At 41.3% G+C, this 16,578-nt stretch overlaps 1 protein-coding gene across 1 annotated transcript in view; it reads left to right on the plus strand.

Annotated features, from left to right (window-relative positions):
* The first annotated feature begins 1,456 nt into the window (after positions 1 to 1,456).
* The window catches only part of SASH1 (SAM and SH3 domain containing 1), a 99,662-nt gene continuing 84,540 nt past the window's right edge, over positions 1,457 to 16,578 (plus strand). Inside the window, exon 1 of the mRNA XM_009281391.2 lies at positions 1,457 to 1,549. Within this exon, the coding sequence (XP_009279666.1) occupies positions 1,505 to 1,549 (45 nt within the window). The 5' untranslated portion in view covers positions 1,457 to 1,504. The remainder of the gene's footprint in view (positions 1,550 to 16,578) is intronic.

Consider the following 16,578-nt stretch of genomic DNA (forward strand, 5'->3'; position numbering starts at 1 on the left):
ATTTGAGATACCTGTTGCGCATGTGGAATTGCACTTTAAAAAAGTAGAGAGTGTGTTTCACAGAGTCTGAGGTTTAATAGGCTTTCACTTTGATTTAAACTGAAATGTTTTTTCCAATTCTCTGGAAGTAACACTTCATGAAAATGGATCTGCCTCTTCAGCATAGTCAAGAACCCTGAGAGCAGGACCACATACTTACTTCCAAATGGCAACAGCTTCACTAAGGTGTGGTTTCTAATTAAAAGGTTTCCTCCTAGCTCGTATGCTAAAACTCGGCATTGCAACTTATGTATATTATTACCATAATTATTTTAAAATGATTTCTCAATTGCTTAGTTTTTTCTTAATAGTCAAGACATAATTTTATGTTTATATGCATTGCATATATTAACAGCAACAATGAAATAACACTCTGCAGTGTATTCTTGTTCTTCTCTCAGAACAAGCACAGTGTAGATTGTTACCTTTTAAAGAATGTATACAATAACATAAATGCTCTTTCATAAATTAGACAAATAGAGAAACAAAATTACTGTATCCCATCTTTCGGACCTATTTTAAGTGTGTGCATATTGTACCAAAAAAATCATTAATTCACCGTACCCATCCCCTCGCCCGGCCCTCCTATGGCATACGTATCTGAAGTTTAGAAGGATTTCTCATGCCACTTAAAATCCGGCCTGTTTTTTGTTTTCTTTTGTTTTCCTTATTTATCCATCATTTAAAAAGTATGAATTTTGACTGTAATTAACAGATGATTACAATTAGATTCCTGGCTATAGCCATGTTATTAACAGGGTAGCAATCCTGCCTAGCAAAGCAGATGTTTGGGACTGAGCAAACCATGTTTCCGCCTCCAGTGTGTCTTAAAAGACCAACTGGCAGAGTGTCTTTGTGGGTGGCATAAACTCGCCTGTTAAAGTCATTTGGCTGGAATTGTTTGCAGTCTGGCTGATTGTGCTTATAAGCAAGAAGTTTAGTGTTTTGAATTGTTGTTAGTCATTGTCAAGGAAAGCAGGGCTACACCGAAGTAAGTAAGGTCAGTGAAACATATGTAATGACTGGTTATTGGATGAGTGGGCAGCTGCTTGGGAGAACCAGATGGAATATGTATATATGTGGGTGGGAGGGAATTGAGGCAGATAGTGCCTGTTCCTCTGCTGTGCATTGCTGTCCCTGCCTTCTCTCTCTCTGTAGGAATTAGCAAGGACCCACCTGTTTCTGAAGAGCTACTGTGGTACTGCAGTTCCCAACTGTTCTTGCGTGTTCAGGGCTAAGGATTAAGGGGGTGACCCAAGAGCTGTGTGCTGGACGTGCTGCAGGGAGAGGGACTCCCTCAAAATTGTGGTGTTTCCTTTAAATTAGAATTCTAAAATTGATTAACGTCTTTTCTTTCTCTTTTTCTTTGTGTCCACCATAGGATGGGTCACTGGGAAATATTGATGATCTGGCACAGCAGTATGCAGACTACTATAACACCTGCTTCACAGATGTGTGTGAGAGGATGGAAGAGCTGCGCAAACGGAGGGTTTCCCAAGACCTTGACATGGTACGTAGAGAAGTTATGACTTTATTAACAAATGGTTGCCATTCATGCCCCAGATGAAGAATCAATATTTCAGCTTGAAGAGTTCTACCCAGGGAAATAACTATATGTGATTGTGTTCACACACACAAACGTTTCAGCCAACTCAATTAAACACTTGGAAATGAGCAGGATTAGTTTTTTCTAGGTATTTGTTACGATTCATTAAGCCTTGGAGTCTGCATTTCTTAGTTGTTCTTTAATTAGAGTACTTTTTTGCTTGCACACATTTGCTTGCAAACCTCAACTCTTGGAGGCAAGATAGCGTCTGACGAAAGCATCGTTTCCTTGCTTCAAGATGCTCCCAGTGTGAACACAATGAAACTGTGTGCTGTTTTTCAGTTGCACTGTACAAACCGTTAAAGTATTGCTTCTCAGAACTCCAAGGTGGAAATACTCATTTCAGGCTCCCAAATGTAAGCAATCTTCATTTTTGTGAACCTTTTTCCATTATTACACGTTACAGAACCTGTAGCGGGAGACGTTGAGTCACCGAGTCCTTCAGGCTGGAAGGGACCTCAGGAGGTCTCTAATCCAACCTTCGGCTCAAAGCAGTGTCAGCACTGAGTTCAAACCATGTTGCTCAGGACTTTATCTGATTGGGTTTGAAGACCTCCAAGGATGAAGGCTTTGCAGCCTGTCTGAGCAACCTGTTGTACTGCTTCACTGTCTTCATAGTGAACTTTTCTTTCTTCCTGATACTCTATGAGATACCCCCCATGGCAATTTATACCTGTTGTCTCTCATTCTCATGCCATGCACCACTGTGAAGAACCAGGCTCCATCTTTTTGATAACCTCCCCATAGGTACCAGCAGGTTGCCAGTAGGTCTCCTCGAAGCTGTCTTTTCTCCAAGCTGAATCTCCCAGCTCTTCTTGCAGGGCAAGGGCTCAAGTCCTTGAGCACCTTGGTGCCCCTCCCCTGGAGTTACTCAAGTTTATCAACGCCTGCCTAGCACACAGGACTGCAGAGCCAGAGGTGGTGGTCCAAGCATGGCCTGACAGGTGCCAGGGAAAGGGAAAGAATTTCTTCCCTCAATCTCCTGGCTACACTGCTGTTGACACAGTGTGGAATGCTGCTGGCTGTCATTGCTGCCCGGGCACGCTGCTGGCTCATGCTAAGCCTGCTGTCCCCCAGGCCTTTACTGCAGAGTAGGCTGGCCCAGCCAGTCAGTCCCCAGCCTGTGCTGGTGCATGGGCTCACTCTTCCTCAGGAGCAGGACTTTGCATTTGTCCAAGTTGAATTTCATGAGGTTCCTGCCAGGCCACTCTGAATGGCAGCCCTGCCTTCAAGCGTATTGACTGCAGCCCGAGGTGGGCATCATCCATTACCTTGACAGGGGTACCCTCAATTTCCTCCTCGGGTATCTAACAGGATAGGCCCCGGCACTACTCTGCTTGTAACTGGCCTCCAAGTATGGCACATTAAGCACTACTCTTAAAGCCCAGCTAGCCAGTTTTTTGCCCATTCAGTTGTGTAGACTCCCTGGGGAGTCCCACTTTAGCCAAAACTAATCTATATGCAGATCATCCCCATATCTCATTTTTGTTAGGTTTAAGAAGGAACATTTTAGGAGGCCTGTCACAAAAACATCATGTATTTTTTGCTTGTTGGACAATTTCCTTAGTCTGTAACATTAGTAAATGTTTGTCACTACTTAGGGTATGTATGTATGTATTACTGATTGCTGTGCTTTTTTCATTGTGAACTTCTTTGTTAGTTTTCATAACATTCATAAAGATCATCTGTGACAGAGAAAAAAGTTTTTAGGTCTTTTTGTTAGGTCTTCAGTGTTAAGTTTGTGTTTCCCAACAGTATCCTATGTTTTTACATACAGACTTACAGATATTTCCTTCAAGTCTTTTCTTGCAGAAAATGGGTTACTGGAGGAATTATTTTTTTGTCACTTATGGTTTTGCTGTGGTGGCTTTTGTGTAACGTATACAGAAACTCATAACCAAAGTATGGTTAATACCTCTACTGAGGCACAGCGCTGTGGCAGAGCCAGCATGGGATCTGATCATAGTTCTGCAGTTCCTCTACAAGATCAAATCCTTTAAGATGAATTCGGGAGCTGAAGTTGTGTAATTTTGTCTTCTACCTTTGCTTTCCCAGATCCTAATGCTGACTAGCAGCAAGGAGTGGTTTGTGTCCTTTCTCTAGCAGCTGTACCTGATGACATGGATTACTTAAGGTTACTTTCTTTCTTCTTGTGATTCCAATTTAGCAACTGAGAGGCTTCCAGAGCTTGTACAGACTACAAACTTCAGTTGCACAATGAACAGCTGCAGGATCAAGGCAGAGAGAGTCATCTCCTCCGCCCCACTGAAGTTTGCTAGTTCCTTCTTTATTTTTAAATGAAAAAAAAAAAAAAATCAAGTGTATTTTGCAGATCTATTGCTGCCAAGAAGTTCCAAGTGTTAAACAAAAGGTTATTGCAGGAAATCCCTTTGTAGACAGACCCTTGAGGCTTCTGTGCAAAGAAGCTGGTGGCACAGAATCGTGGTTCCTGTGAAAACCTCCACGCTCAGCATACCTGGTATTCTGGGTAGATGGTGGCAGCAATGAAAACCCCCTTTCCCGGCACTCTTGGAAGGCAGCTCCTGTGCTGGGTAATGAAGCGTGTCTTATGGCGGGGGAGGACTGCCTTCCATTTAGACAGATGGGCCTAATTTGGCTCCCTTCACTTCCGAAGCTGCAGAAGCCAGGCTGGGGAAAGCCATGTGAGCTTAATTAACTTGCATCAAAGGTGCAGAGCTTCACACTGGTTTAAATAGATGTGAGCTAACCCAAGACGCAGCTCCTGTGCTGGGTAATGAAGCGTGTCTTATGGCGGGGGAGGACTGCCTTCCATTTAGACAGATGGGCCTAATTTGGCTCCCTTCACTTCCGAAGCTGCAGAAGCCAGGCTGGGGAAAGCCATGTGAGCTTAATTAACTTGCATCAAAGGTGCAGAGCTTCACACTGGTTTAAATAGATGTGAGCTAACCCAAGACAGACCAGTGAGTGATTCACTAGCTCATTCTGCTCAAGAGAAGCTACAGTCAGAGAAAGTGGCTGTGTGAAAAAACATCCTGGAGATTCCTCTTCAGTGGCTCTCATATTGGGTTTGCTCACTCTAGTTAGTCCAGTGATGACTTCTTGAACTGTCAGGTCAGAGAGAAGATATTGCAATTGAAAATGAAATTAGTGCTCAATTTTTGCTACGTCCATCACCACTATAATATGGTTTCTGGACATCAGATAGCCGTTCTGCTGATAACACATGAGACTATAGATATTAGCTCGCTTCCACAACAACAGCATCCAAACAGCGCTGACTGCAGCTGAAACTTGCTCGCATTAATAAGTAGGCAGGCTTGACTTAGGTACACGGGAAATGGCCATGTTGACTAGAATGCATTTTCAGTGTGATAGAGTAGTATGCCTGTTTATAATCTGCTGGAGAAACAAGTTGGTTTAAACAGCAGAATTGCCAAAGAGACTGCAAAAGTACTAATGTGAAAGATAGAACAGAAGAGCGACTCATTTGTTGTGATGTTTTTCCTCTCTTTACAGCTTGAGGAAAGGTAGTATATTTGCAGAGGTTTTGGAATAGCGAATGGGGAGTAACGCTGGGGGAAATGCCAGCTTCATAGCATATCCCAGATGTGCTATGACAGCAAAATATATGCACCAGATAGCAAATATATGCAGCCCCAAAATTATTATGCACCAATATTATTGGGCTGTTAGTCTAGCCTGGCTTTGCTCTGCCGTACGTTGCTTTCCTAGCAGGGGTGAGGAGGGACAGGGCTGTCTATATATCCTCTCTTCTCAGCAGTGGGGTCGTGCCAGAGCTGGAGGTGGGCAGTTCTTCAGCTCTCCCACCCCCTGCCTCTGCCGATGGTCTTCTCCCTCTCTTTAGCAAAGTGCTAGAACAGAGCAGAGCTCGTATGTATGCAGTGCTAGTGCAAATTTCCAGGGTTTTGCTGGAGTGAAGGTTACTGAATCATGAGAGGGGGTGTACCATAGGATAAACCCAACCCCTGTGCTGAGATCAGGTCTACATGAGGAATAAGGGGGCGAAGGGGAGAGTCTCTGTTGACAGCTATCTCAAAGCTACAGATCTCATGTGCAAAAAATTTCATAAAGCAAAAGGTATTGGGATACATCTTTAGATTTTATAACCATGAAGGATCAGGCAATCAGCAGCTGTGATAGAGCTGGGAGACTGCAACTTGATTTTTGGATGGTGGTTCTGATGTCTTGCTCTGAAATGCAGTATGAGTGATAAATAATACGTAGCAGAAACATGAAAGGCCAAAGATAGGTTTGGAGCTGCTTTTACTGAATGCTCTGAACAAAGAGAAAGAGTGGGTCACCCCAGGGGTCGAAGCGTCCTCTAAAAGTTGCACAGAGGGGCTGTGTCAGGAGGGGCAGTGTACTAACAAAGAAGTGCCTGGGCTGGCAGAGCTTTGCCAGGAACATGTATTTAACGCGGGCTCGCTCACATTGCCCTTTGTAGTGTTTCCACTGGAAGGACAGAAATATGAACTGTTTATTGCTGCTTCTGTACACTGTGAAATAATTTTAAGCTGTTTGGGAGCAAGTGTTGATACCTCGATTGTATTTTGTACTTTCTAATCAGCTCTCCAACCTTTCCTATCAGACCATGGCCATTTCAGTCTGGATATCCTGCTCTGGAGTTGAATTTTTAAAGAAATCAGTTGGTAAAATTGTTTGGGAGAGCAGCATATCTTGTAAGAAAACAGTAGCTGCAGATGGAGCAGAACACAGAGTATTTTTCCAAATGGTAGTGCCGTCAAGGATTGTTAGTTGTCCCTAACCACGTTAACTGCTTTTTGCATTTGGAATTTTGCCTCTGTTTTTGTAATGGAGAATGTGCTTGGGTTTGGACATTAATGTTTGCGAACAGCATGGGAGTTGCCCACATTTCCTAGCATTTGGCCTATTGCTGTGCACCATGTGGCTTTTTGGCTGAGGAAGAACTGCAGTCGGAGTAGATATAGTGGGTTTTCAGGCTGATAATGGATGTATCACTGGTAATATTGAGCTGGACATCTGCTAAAATGCAGTTACGGCCAGAAAAGTGACTCTGTGAGGATGGCACCTTGTTACTGCGCGTATCTGCTTCCTTTGTGTCTTTGGGATCATATCTGCCTGGCTCGCTGACAAACCCAGGTTCGCCTTGCCTGTCAGCAGGGCAGGACAGCATTGATATAGCTGTGAAAGAGCAAACTGCATTCTGTTGTCACATCCATCACTGACAGCAGCCAGCTAACTGCTGCTGCCAAGGTCTGTATTGTAGCTGATGATCTTGAAGTCAAAGAACAGCTTGAGGTTTTCTGATGAACTCTGACAGCTATGGTTGTGGCACTGAGAAGTTGCACTAATCTTTTGACTTGTAAATTACATAAATTTAAAATGAATGCCACTGGAAAGCTATAAGGCACACAAGTATACCCTTTTTTTTTCCCCCCTCCATCCATTTAATTAATTTCAATGTGTAAAAGGGGAAGTGTTCAGAATCTCTCTATATACATGGTGGTAAAGTACAGTGCATGTTTTTGACAAATTGACTTGCCTAATCCCATGTGTTTTTACAGTACCTGCACATGTACAGATGTGAAGTCAGAAAATAGAAACGAACACGAAACCAACATAAGTTTCTTGCCTTGCTGCCCAACATGTGTGTAGTCCTTATAGGTCTTGGCTGTGCGTGGCTTTGAAAGGTGCTCAGCAACCAGTTGTTTGGTCACAAATGGAGTTGACCATCTAGACAATGTCATCACACATAAATGGTATGTGTCCAGCAAGGCAGAGTGGAGGAAAAGTGGCACAAGTAGAGTAATTAGTAATTTGAGTGATAGAGTAATTAAGCTTTAGCCTTTTTAGAGGTGTATTTGGCTGATACTGTACTGCTGGCTGGCGATATCGTAAAACTACTTGAGAAACTAGCCAACCTGCACTACAGGACACTAAAATACCCAGAACCGTTGCAGTCAGTGATTGATGTGTATTTAAGAAATCTCCGTGGGAGTTAGCCACCGAAGCTGGAGTTGTGATGCTGAACATCTTTGTGGGATCTGCCTGTGCCTGCACTATAGCTGGCTCTAGCCATGTCCGCTATTCTTTGCATCTTACATACATTAAAATCTCAGAATCCTAAAATAGACTGCTTATTCCCTGACATGAAACGATCAGCTGTGCTTTGCAAATGCAATACTGGCTGCTTTTACCTTTGTCCTGAGAGGACACTTCTATATCTTGCTGGAACAGGATCCCACTGTTTTGTTTTGTCTTGCTGGCTGCGAGGGGCCCTCCAAAGTATAAACAACATCTGAGTTGGATTAAAAAGGTATCTACAGCGCAAAAAAAGAGCTGGAGAACACACAGATAAGACTTCCTAAATTTTGGAGAGTTTCCAGGCCTTATCAGGCAGACACACAAAAGAAAGTAGCAGTAAAAGACATGGACTTTCAAGCATTATTTTTTTTTCTCCAGTATAGCTTGAAATGGAGGGGGTTTTGCCTGAATACGAGGTGCATAAAGTAGATGTACATAGAACATATGTAATAGAGATTTACTATGTGTGCAGTCTCAGTCTCTCAACATTTTAGGCTTTATCTCCATAAGTTAAATTCATACTAATTTTTTCACCATTAATGGAGCTTTTCAAAGGTAGACACAATGGACATTCTGGAACAGACGGGCTATCTTTAGTGTCTCATGTATCACACACCAAGACAGCAAAGGCATTTAAATACAGAGCTAGCATTAAGTAGGAAAATAAAGCAAGGCTTGTTCCATACACAGCAAAGTGAATACTGTTCTTAAAACAGTTCTTAGTCCTCTTAGTACTAGCAGACTAAGTAAAAATCTCTTAACTTTCTGTAAGCTAATGATCTCCTGCAGTCTCACCATTGTTTTTGTTGGAAGCCTGTTTATGAATAATCCCTTGAGCAAAATCTGTTTATAGGCTGGAGACTCAGCAGACTGCACAGCTATGGTGGTTTGGGTGACCTTATCTTCCTTTCATACGTTTGGAGGGTCCTTGCTTTTTGGAACAGGATCTTCAGTTTAACACTTCTGGTCTTCTGAAAACGTTTGTGTTTTTGGCAACGTCAGTGTTATGGGAAGAACAGGTTGTCAAAGGTAATTGTTATTTTTTCTGAACTGGTAATACTGTTATGAATAAAATAATATGTTATAAATAGAAAAGATAACTCTCTTTTGGTAGTCTGACTGGTAATTGTGGAGCGGAGAAATTCTTAGTGTTATAAATCTTTTTCTAGCCATTCTTAATCTTTTAGCATCAACTGTAGTTATTTTCTTGTCCCTTTACATTCAGCAGGACTCTTACTTTGAACCTAAGATCTGTTGAATGTATTCTTACTGTGCTGTTCTTTTATCCTAGGAGCAGTGTGTATCTGCTGGAACTGACAGACTAGATTTGTATTAACTCTGTGATTTAATCTCATCGGAGCCTGAGGACTTTGGGGGGAGGGGGGAATTGGTTGACTAACTTCAGCTCCCTTTGTGTATTCTTTTTTTTCCTTTCTCCCCTCTGAGTTTAAAAGTGACAGCAAAAATGGAAATGTAAAGCATCACGCTATCTGGACCATTAGGTAAATTTCATTACAAAGGATACGATTGTTAAAAAAGAAAGCAAATTAAATTGTCATTTAAGAAGGTGCATCTCTGAGGGGAAAAAACGCAACAGAAAAAAACCAACCAAACAAAACCCAAAACACCCAAAGTCTGTGGTGAACAGTTTCTGTGGCGTGCAGCCCAGCTTGCCATTCACATATTACTAGAAGAATTCCAAAATACCCAGCTGAGTGGCATTACTCTGGGAAGGACAGCAATGTGTATTGGCTGGGTCAGAGGAGTGTCAGACTTTTGTAATGCGGTAGCAGCTAAACCAACAGAAGAATGAACCTAGAAGGTGTAATGTCTTGTATTCAGATTACTCCTCTTTGTCCTTGTATAGCTTCAGCCTGACTCCCCAGGCAGCCTCTATGTACCCTCCTTCCGTTCCTCAACCACCGCTATCCAGTCCATCTATGGGTACTGAAGATGGCTGACGGCAACTTCAGATGTCAAGTAATTGTTGCACTAGCTTGCACTTCTAAGTCCTTGGGTAGAGGAACACCACCCTGGGTCCTCAAGGAATGGTAAGGATATTGCTCAAGACAGAAGTCTTGAAGTTAGTGAGGTATTCAAAAACTGCACTTCTAAGATCCGTAACAGCCTTGCAGGTCATCTGGGAAAACAAACAGGTCTTAATCAAGAATAAATTAAGAGCACGTTGTGATGAGAATGAGAAACACATCATAAGTATTTGTGCACATCTGGATGTGCTTTGGAACGTCTGTTTCTCCGCAGCAGAAGGACGCTCCTCCAACAAAGATGCCCAGAGGAAGGCAGGCTTCCATCTGCGAATTCAAAGGGGTTGGTTTCTCTCTCTCTCTTTTTTTTTTTTTTTTTTTTTTTGCCAGCCTGGCCCTGCTCTTCATGATGTAGGTTCTGATGTTGCACAGCTACTCTCCTTTGATCTCTCCATGCTTTATCTTCCCTGTGTTGTGTAGGTTTCCTGTTTCAGCAGGGTTGCCTGAAGCACACAGAGAAATGCTCCGTTTCAAAGAAGATGGTCTGTGAATTTTGTGTTTGAAGGAGAACTCAAGCAGTTTGAAGAGATGTGATTTCTTTGGTGATTGATCAACCTGTTTTCCACAAAATAATAAAAAGGAATGGCTATCAGCTGGAACCCCCTCCTCCTGACTCCCATATGTCATATCCCTCTTGATTTATATTTGTAAGTTTTCCCCAACAGTTTAGATTGCAGCTATATCTTAAATAAGGAAATGAAGTAATTTGGGATTACTACATCCACGTTTTCCCTTCCTTTTTGGCTGTGCAAGCAAATTGAGTCGGGGAAGGCAATAAGCCTATAAAAATGTACGTATGAAAATGAATGGGTAATATTTTGCAAAAGGATTCAATTTCAGTACCTCATCAGAGGGATGAATTTCTTGTGTTGCTGGACATGATGAACAAAATCAGTCATGGATTAGAAACTAATTAAAGAAGAAAGACTTGAAATGATTAGCAATCATTTCAATTCATCATTGAATTAGCAATCAACTCAATTCATGAGTTCCTTACAAAACACATACTGGTAACTTTTTGGTTTACGTCTGTGTCTTTTGCTTGTTGCTGTTGAAGTTCCTGATAAGACCACAGTTACAATCATTTGGTTTAGGCTCCATGTGAAAATAGTGGCAGTATGGTTGTGTACCCAGGCTCATTTAAGGATGTAATGAAGGCAGTGTTTGCAGGAGTAATCTCTTATTAAATCAATGGATATAGCTGCGGAAAAATAGACAAGCTTTTAATCATATAAGGCTTTATTCACAAGCCATCCAGATAAATGAGGAAGATAAAAAAGCCAGCAAAAGAAAAATCAGATTTCAGAAGCTTCCTTTAAGACAAACTAGGCTGATAAATTAAACAGTATTTGAAAGAAGTCCATCTCCCCTTCACCTCCAAGGGGCACGCATTTCAGGCGTCAGTCAGCTTTCTGTCTTAGCGCATCCACAGACCTGCTCAGGTTTCTCCTCATTCTGGTACCCCAGCAAAGGTTAAGCCATAGTTCAAGTCCATTTTGACAGAAGAGAGAGCTTTTAAAGTTTTGCAGCATGTGGGAGGTGCTGAAAGTCATGCAAATGAGAAGTAAGAAGGAAGTCACTCATCAGAGTCGCTTTATTATGTTCACGTGGTTAACTATTGAAAGCCACGTAATTGGAGCCTTCAGTTGCTAGCCTACACAGAAGCTCACAAAATAGTTTTATTTCTCCTTTGTATAGCACGTTCCACCCTCAAAGTTCTTTAAAAACATTAATTAGCCTTTGTTGCATCCTTTGAGGTTGGTAGTTCGAGTGCCATTATCCCTATTTAGGCCTTGCCTCCCTGAGATTCAGCTGCTGATGAAGATTTACCAATGTAATTCCCTAATTCCTCCTCTGTAACTAAGTTTGCAACAGAGTAGCACGAAATTTATAGTGAGTTCAGAACAACTTGGTAACAGACAATGGCATTAGTCCGGGTCTACCCCCAGTGTAGCTGTAAACAAATACTGGCCACAAGAGCTAATTGAGCAGTGCATGGGCAGTGAGTGACAGATAATCTAGGTGAGCTGTGGCTGAAGCCTAAAGTCCAGATCGCTATCCCACACTTTAAAAAAAACAGAAGTCAGATGTATCTTAAAATTGTGCCAGACTATTACAGCATCCCTGGTCTTCTGTCTTTTGGAGAACTGTCCTATTTTCCTCTGCAGTGTGGAGGTCTGGTGAAAAGTCTAGCTCTACCGGTCAATAGCTCACTGCCAGCCATCTCTTCTGTCACCCTGCCTGTACTTTAAATGACTGTCTGACGTATGGCAGGGATGATGTTAATGTAAACGCAGAGGCAGAGAGCTGTGGTACTTCACTGTGGAGCAGGCTTACATTTCTTCAGCAATGCATTAGTTTCAGTGGAATAACGTTAGCTGGTAGTGGCTGAAAAAAATGCTATTTCATTAAGCTCCAAACGAAGTACTTCATTTTGAACACCTGTGGGAAAGTATGAGAAATGAAGGGCACGGTGTGCAAAGTAGTAGGAGGTGGTGGTTTGATCCAGCAGTGTAGAAAATCAAAGTTTGGTTCTCTCCTCTGCCTGAGGAAACTTGAATTCTTATCTCCTATCTTGAAGCAGAGTGCTCTGCAATTTAATATTCTGTAGTCTTCTTAACCGTACCTGTTTATCAGCCCTGTTCACATACATAAACAGTTCCTGGTGTAGCAATGGGCATACCAGCGTCTCATCTTCCAGGCAGGCATCTTCTCTACAAAGCTAGTGAATCTTTTCTTCTTCACTTGCAGGTTAAATAATTTAAATATTTTAAACAGGGTTCAGCAGCTTTATTAGGAACGGAGTAGGAATATGAATCTCAACCTAATGGTTTTTGGCTCCTTTTTTATTATTTTACGTGTTTTGGTTACTTCACATCGGAATGATAGTCTAAAAAGGAGCCAAGTTGCTGTGACCCTCTAGCAAAATTCAAGTTTATTTTTCTTGATTGCTGTTTTTGACTCCATAACTAGTTTGGGTAACTTTTTGTTTGTAGGATAGACAATAGCAGGCAAGTTATCTCCCTTGATCTCTTTGTTTGTAAGTGGCGTCCCAAGTTAACAGCAAGACTAGAATTTAGCTTAATGCTAGGCTGGATTAGCATTTCAGGGGATTTGGTAACTTTATTTGTTTTTCTTCCTTTGAACTGAGTTATGTTTAGCATTAGTGGATTAGTTTTATTGTGGCTATTGAATTGCAGGTGGTACCTCTAAACTTACACCTTTGCTCTTGAAATATACAGATGTCTTGTAGCAGTATCCTGATATTCTAAGAAATGTTAATATTCTTCAAAATTTCTTTAAACAATGGAAATGGAAAAACACCATGATTTGCATCAACTCTTAGACTTGTCTTTGGTAACGTGGAAACATGAAGTATCTCAGGAAGCTTTCCGTGACTGAATGACAAGGGGTAGTTAGACAGGGAACACATGTTGTTAGAAACATGTAGAAAAACAAATGAAATATATTCTTTTCAGTGTGTTACAGTTTGGCTAAGGTAAACAGTTATTACAGAAGCTAAGTAGCCATGAATTTTTCTCACCGACTTTTTGGTCCAAAGGGAGTAAAGGAGGTTAGGAGGAGAGAAAGATGAACATAAATTCTGGAGATTGGACATTGCTCTTTGGAGCTTCCTGCTCAGTTTTTCCAGTCTTGTAGGTTTTGTTGGGATACTTAGACTTTTCAGGTACAGGAGGTGACGAGCGCTGACGAAAAGAGCCTCAGCTTTGGCCAAGTGAGAGCAGAATAAGGAATCCAAGAGAGTCTGGAGCAGGTGCCCCAGGAGCTGGGACCTCTCGCTGCGTTTGTCAGGCGGAAGAAGAGGAGAGAAGGGAATTTGGTCATTGTTTGTTCACAAGGGTGAGGAGTGAAATGCTAGAAGGTTCAGTGAGTAGGTCACTGAAAAACTAAGTAGATCACTTAGTAGGTCACTTAGAAAACTAAGCTGGGGTAAAGAAAAACAGGGGATGCACTCTGATGGCTGCAAGGGAAAAAACTGCCACAGAGCAGCGAGCTATTTTTGCTTATGTGAGCCCTGAACTGGCTGCATTGATCAGGATACCGTAACAGTAGAACGTATGTTAAAGTATGATAATAAGTAGTAACCAAAAAAACACAGTAACACAGCACAACTTTGGTTATTTTAAGGCACTTTTAAAAAACGTTTCAACTCTGTTATGAGTTAGAGCTAGAATGGATGCCATGACTTGCCAGTAACTTCATCACTCAGCGGCGCATTTCTTCTGTGAATCTGTCATGGTCACTGGCCATAATGCAGGCTCAATTTGATGAGGCATGAGGCCAAAGGAAGAGATTTTGAATAGCAGTTTTGACCTTTTCATTGTAGGTACTGCAGGAGAAGCGGTGAGCCACAGTCAAGGCTCTGATTCCCACTACGGTAGGTTGCTCTGAAACTTTGTGAGCTCCAAGATGAAATGAATGAGAAAAGAGAAATGAAAGGATTGAAAGAGAGAGTCATGGAAAGGTTGAACAGTTTCTTCATAGAGTGTTTTATACACTTCAAAGCACCTGGGAGGAAAAAAACCCAAAATTTAAGTTAGCCATATCTTGGTCCAGCTTCACAAAATGACAGCAGGACTTAGAACTGTTAACTTTTAAGAATAAACTGCACAAGTTCGGTGAAAACCTGAGAAAATCCTGGAATACAAAAGGTATTTATTGCATTATAGCCTCATTTGGAGCAATGGCAGGGCATGAATATCCCTAGGGTTTGCACCTTTAATGCATTTCTTCTACTCTTAGAAATTACAAAAATAGAAATGTCTTCCTGACCATAGTTCAGGCACCGAATGCAGAAGAAAGCAGGAAGACATTTTAGCTGAGTGAGTGATATTGAAAATCTAAGGTCTGTAATGAAGTTTAAGGAGATGGGCCTTTTGCCAGAAGTCACTTTCATGGGAAGCATGGCAAAGTATAGTAGGAAACACTCTTTGTGTTTTCTTCTATGTCCATGCTACATGGAACAGGAAATACTTATTGTTTTCTCTAAATAGTGCAAATACAATTGATCTTTTCTTCTTAGTAGTGATGCATTGAGATTCTTCTGACTGAAATGATTCAGATTTCTAAAACAAGAATTACTCAATAGTGGCCTTTGTTGACAGTAAAAGTATAGCTGGGGCAAGACATCACAACTGGCTCTCAAGATAATTTGGCTTATAGCAAATTACCTGTTGTTCCCTTTCAGCCTTGACATAAATGGCTTCTTTAATTCTTCTCTGTTGAATCTTGGGGTCCTCCTAGCACTGAACAATGTTTTATCATTATCTTTGAGATAGTTTGAGGTGATTCCTTTGAAAGGGTATTTCTAGTTGCACAGTAGCAGCTCTTGAACTGTGCTTCAAGTATGAAAGCTTTCATTAGAGGTGATTATAGCATTTTTCAAATCTCTACCTATAAGCTTATGGACTGTCTTAAAAAGCTAGCGTTCTTGAAATTTTTTTTCATGATCTCTGAGGTGTGGGGGGTTTTTTACACACATTTCCCTTTATCATTTTATGACCACATTTATCATTTTATGTCCTTTTTCACCCTCTAGCGGACTTGAAAACAGGAGTATAGTATTTTCTGTATGAGATCACAACAGTTTGCCGGGACCTGAGGCCTAACAATTTCCTTCTTTAAAAAAAAAAATCTGAATTTAATCTTACACATAAGACAGGGCCATTCTGTTTCTTACTGCTAATGCAATTCCCTCTGGTTGATCTCTGTTACCTGAGGGACACCTCAAAAGCTATCAGCTTCATTTACTTGCAGGGAGAGACACTTTGTCAATGAGTAAAACCTAAAAATTTGGTGGCAACGTTCATGTAATTTCTTTTCTATATGAACACGTATTCTATCGTGGCAATGCTTTAGGTAATGTAACACTTGTAACACAGAAATGCTGACCCCGTAGCATGTAGAATCTTGCATTATTCATACCCCAAACCCACCCAAAATGGAATGATACAAGATGAGCTGCGTCTTGTCTCGCCTCTTTAACTGGAGGGAAATGGCACATTTCACTTAACAGCTGACAGAAACACCAAGGGAGGTATGGAAAGCTAAAAGGGTGTCTTACATAAATTGGTCTTTCAGCTGTCTGAAAAGTAGAACGAAAATGAAATTGAGGCTTCTTGTGAACAAGTGTGACTCATGAGTATTTAATGTAATTTTAATAGCTCTTTTAATAAAAAGTGGCCTATTAGAAGTTTTTAAGGAACCTATTGACTGTCCATGTCTCCAGCATCTCAACCGCACCAGATTATCACACAGCAGGTGTTTCAACCTAGAAGTTGCCTGTTACTGCAAATGGAGGAGTGGGAATTCTCTTTGTAGTTGTGTGTGAAATGTATAAACCAGAAGTGAAACACTTCTAGCAAGATCTGAATTTTTTTTTTTTTTGTGGTTGAAGATGGGTTACTAAACTTTATTCTTTTTAAGTTTTCTGCTGCCTCAGTTTCTGTTTTTTAATACTGTTGTACAACATGGAATTTTCCTTGGCTTCATCTTATAATTTTGAGAAATCACCTGGTGCATCCTTTGCCCCAAGACAGATTCAGGTCTGCTTATCATTCGTGAGAGATGTTGCTCTGACCTGTCTTTAAAACTGTCCTAACATGTTAATTCCACCATCTCCCTAGGCAAACTATTCTAGTGTGCATAGTCCTTGCCACTGAGTGGTTTTATCAGTGTCATACAGACATTCCTCTTTAACTTTTGCTGTCTTCCATGGATGCCAAAAATGTTCTTCTTTACAGCAACTTTTTTTATATTTATGAAGGCCATTATGTTCTCCCCCCCCCCCCCCCCCTC

Source organism: Aptenodytes forsteri, unplaced genomic scaffold, assembly GCF_000699145.1.
Source record: "Aptenodytes forsteri isolate BGI_AS27 unplaced genomic scaffold, ASM69914v1 Scaffold82, whole genome shotgun sequence".
In the NCBI taxonomy this organism is placed as follows: Eukaryota; Metazoa; Chordata; class Aves; order Sphenisciformes; family Spheniscidae; genus Aptenodytes; species Aptenodytes forsteri.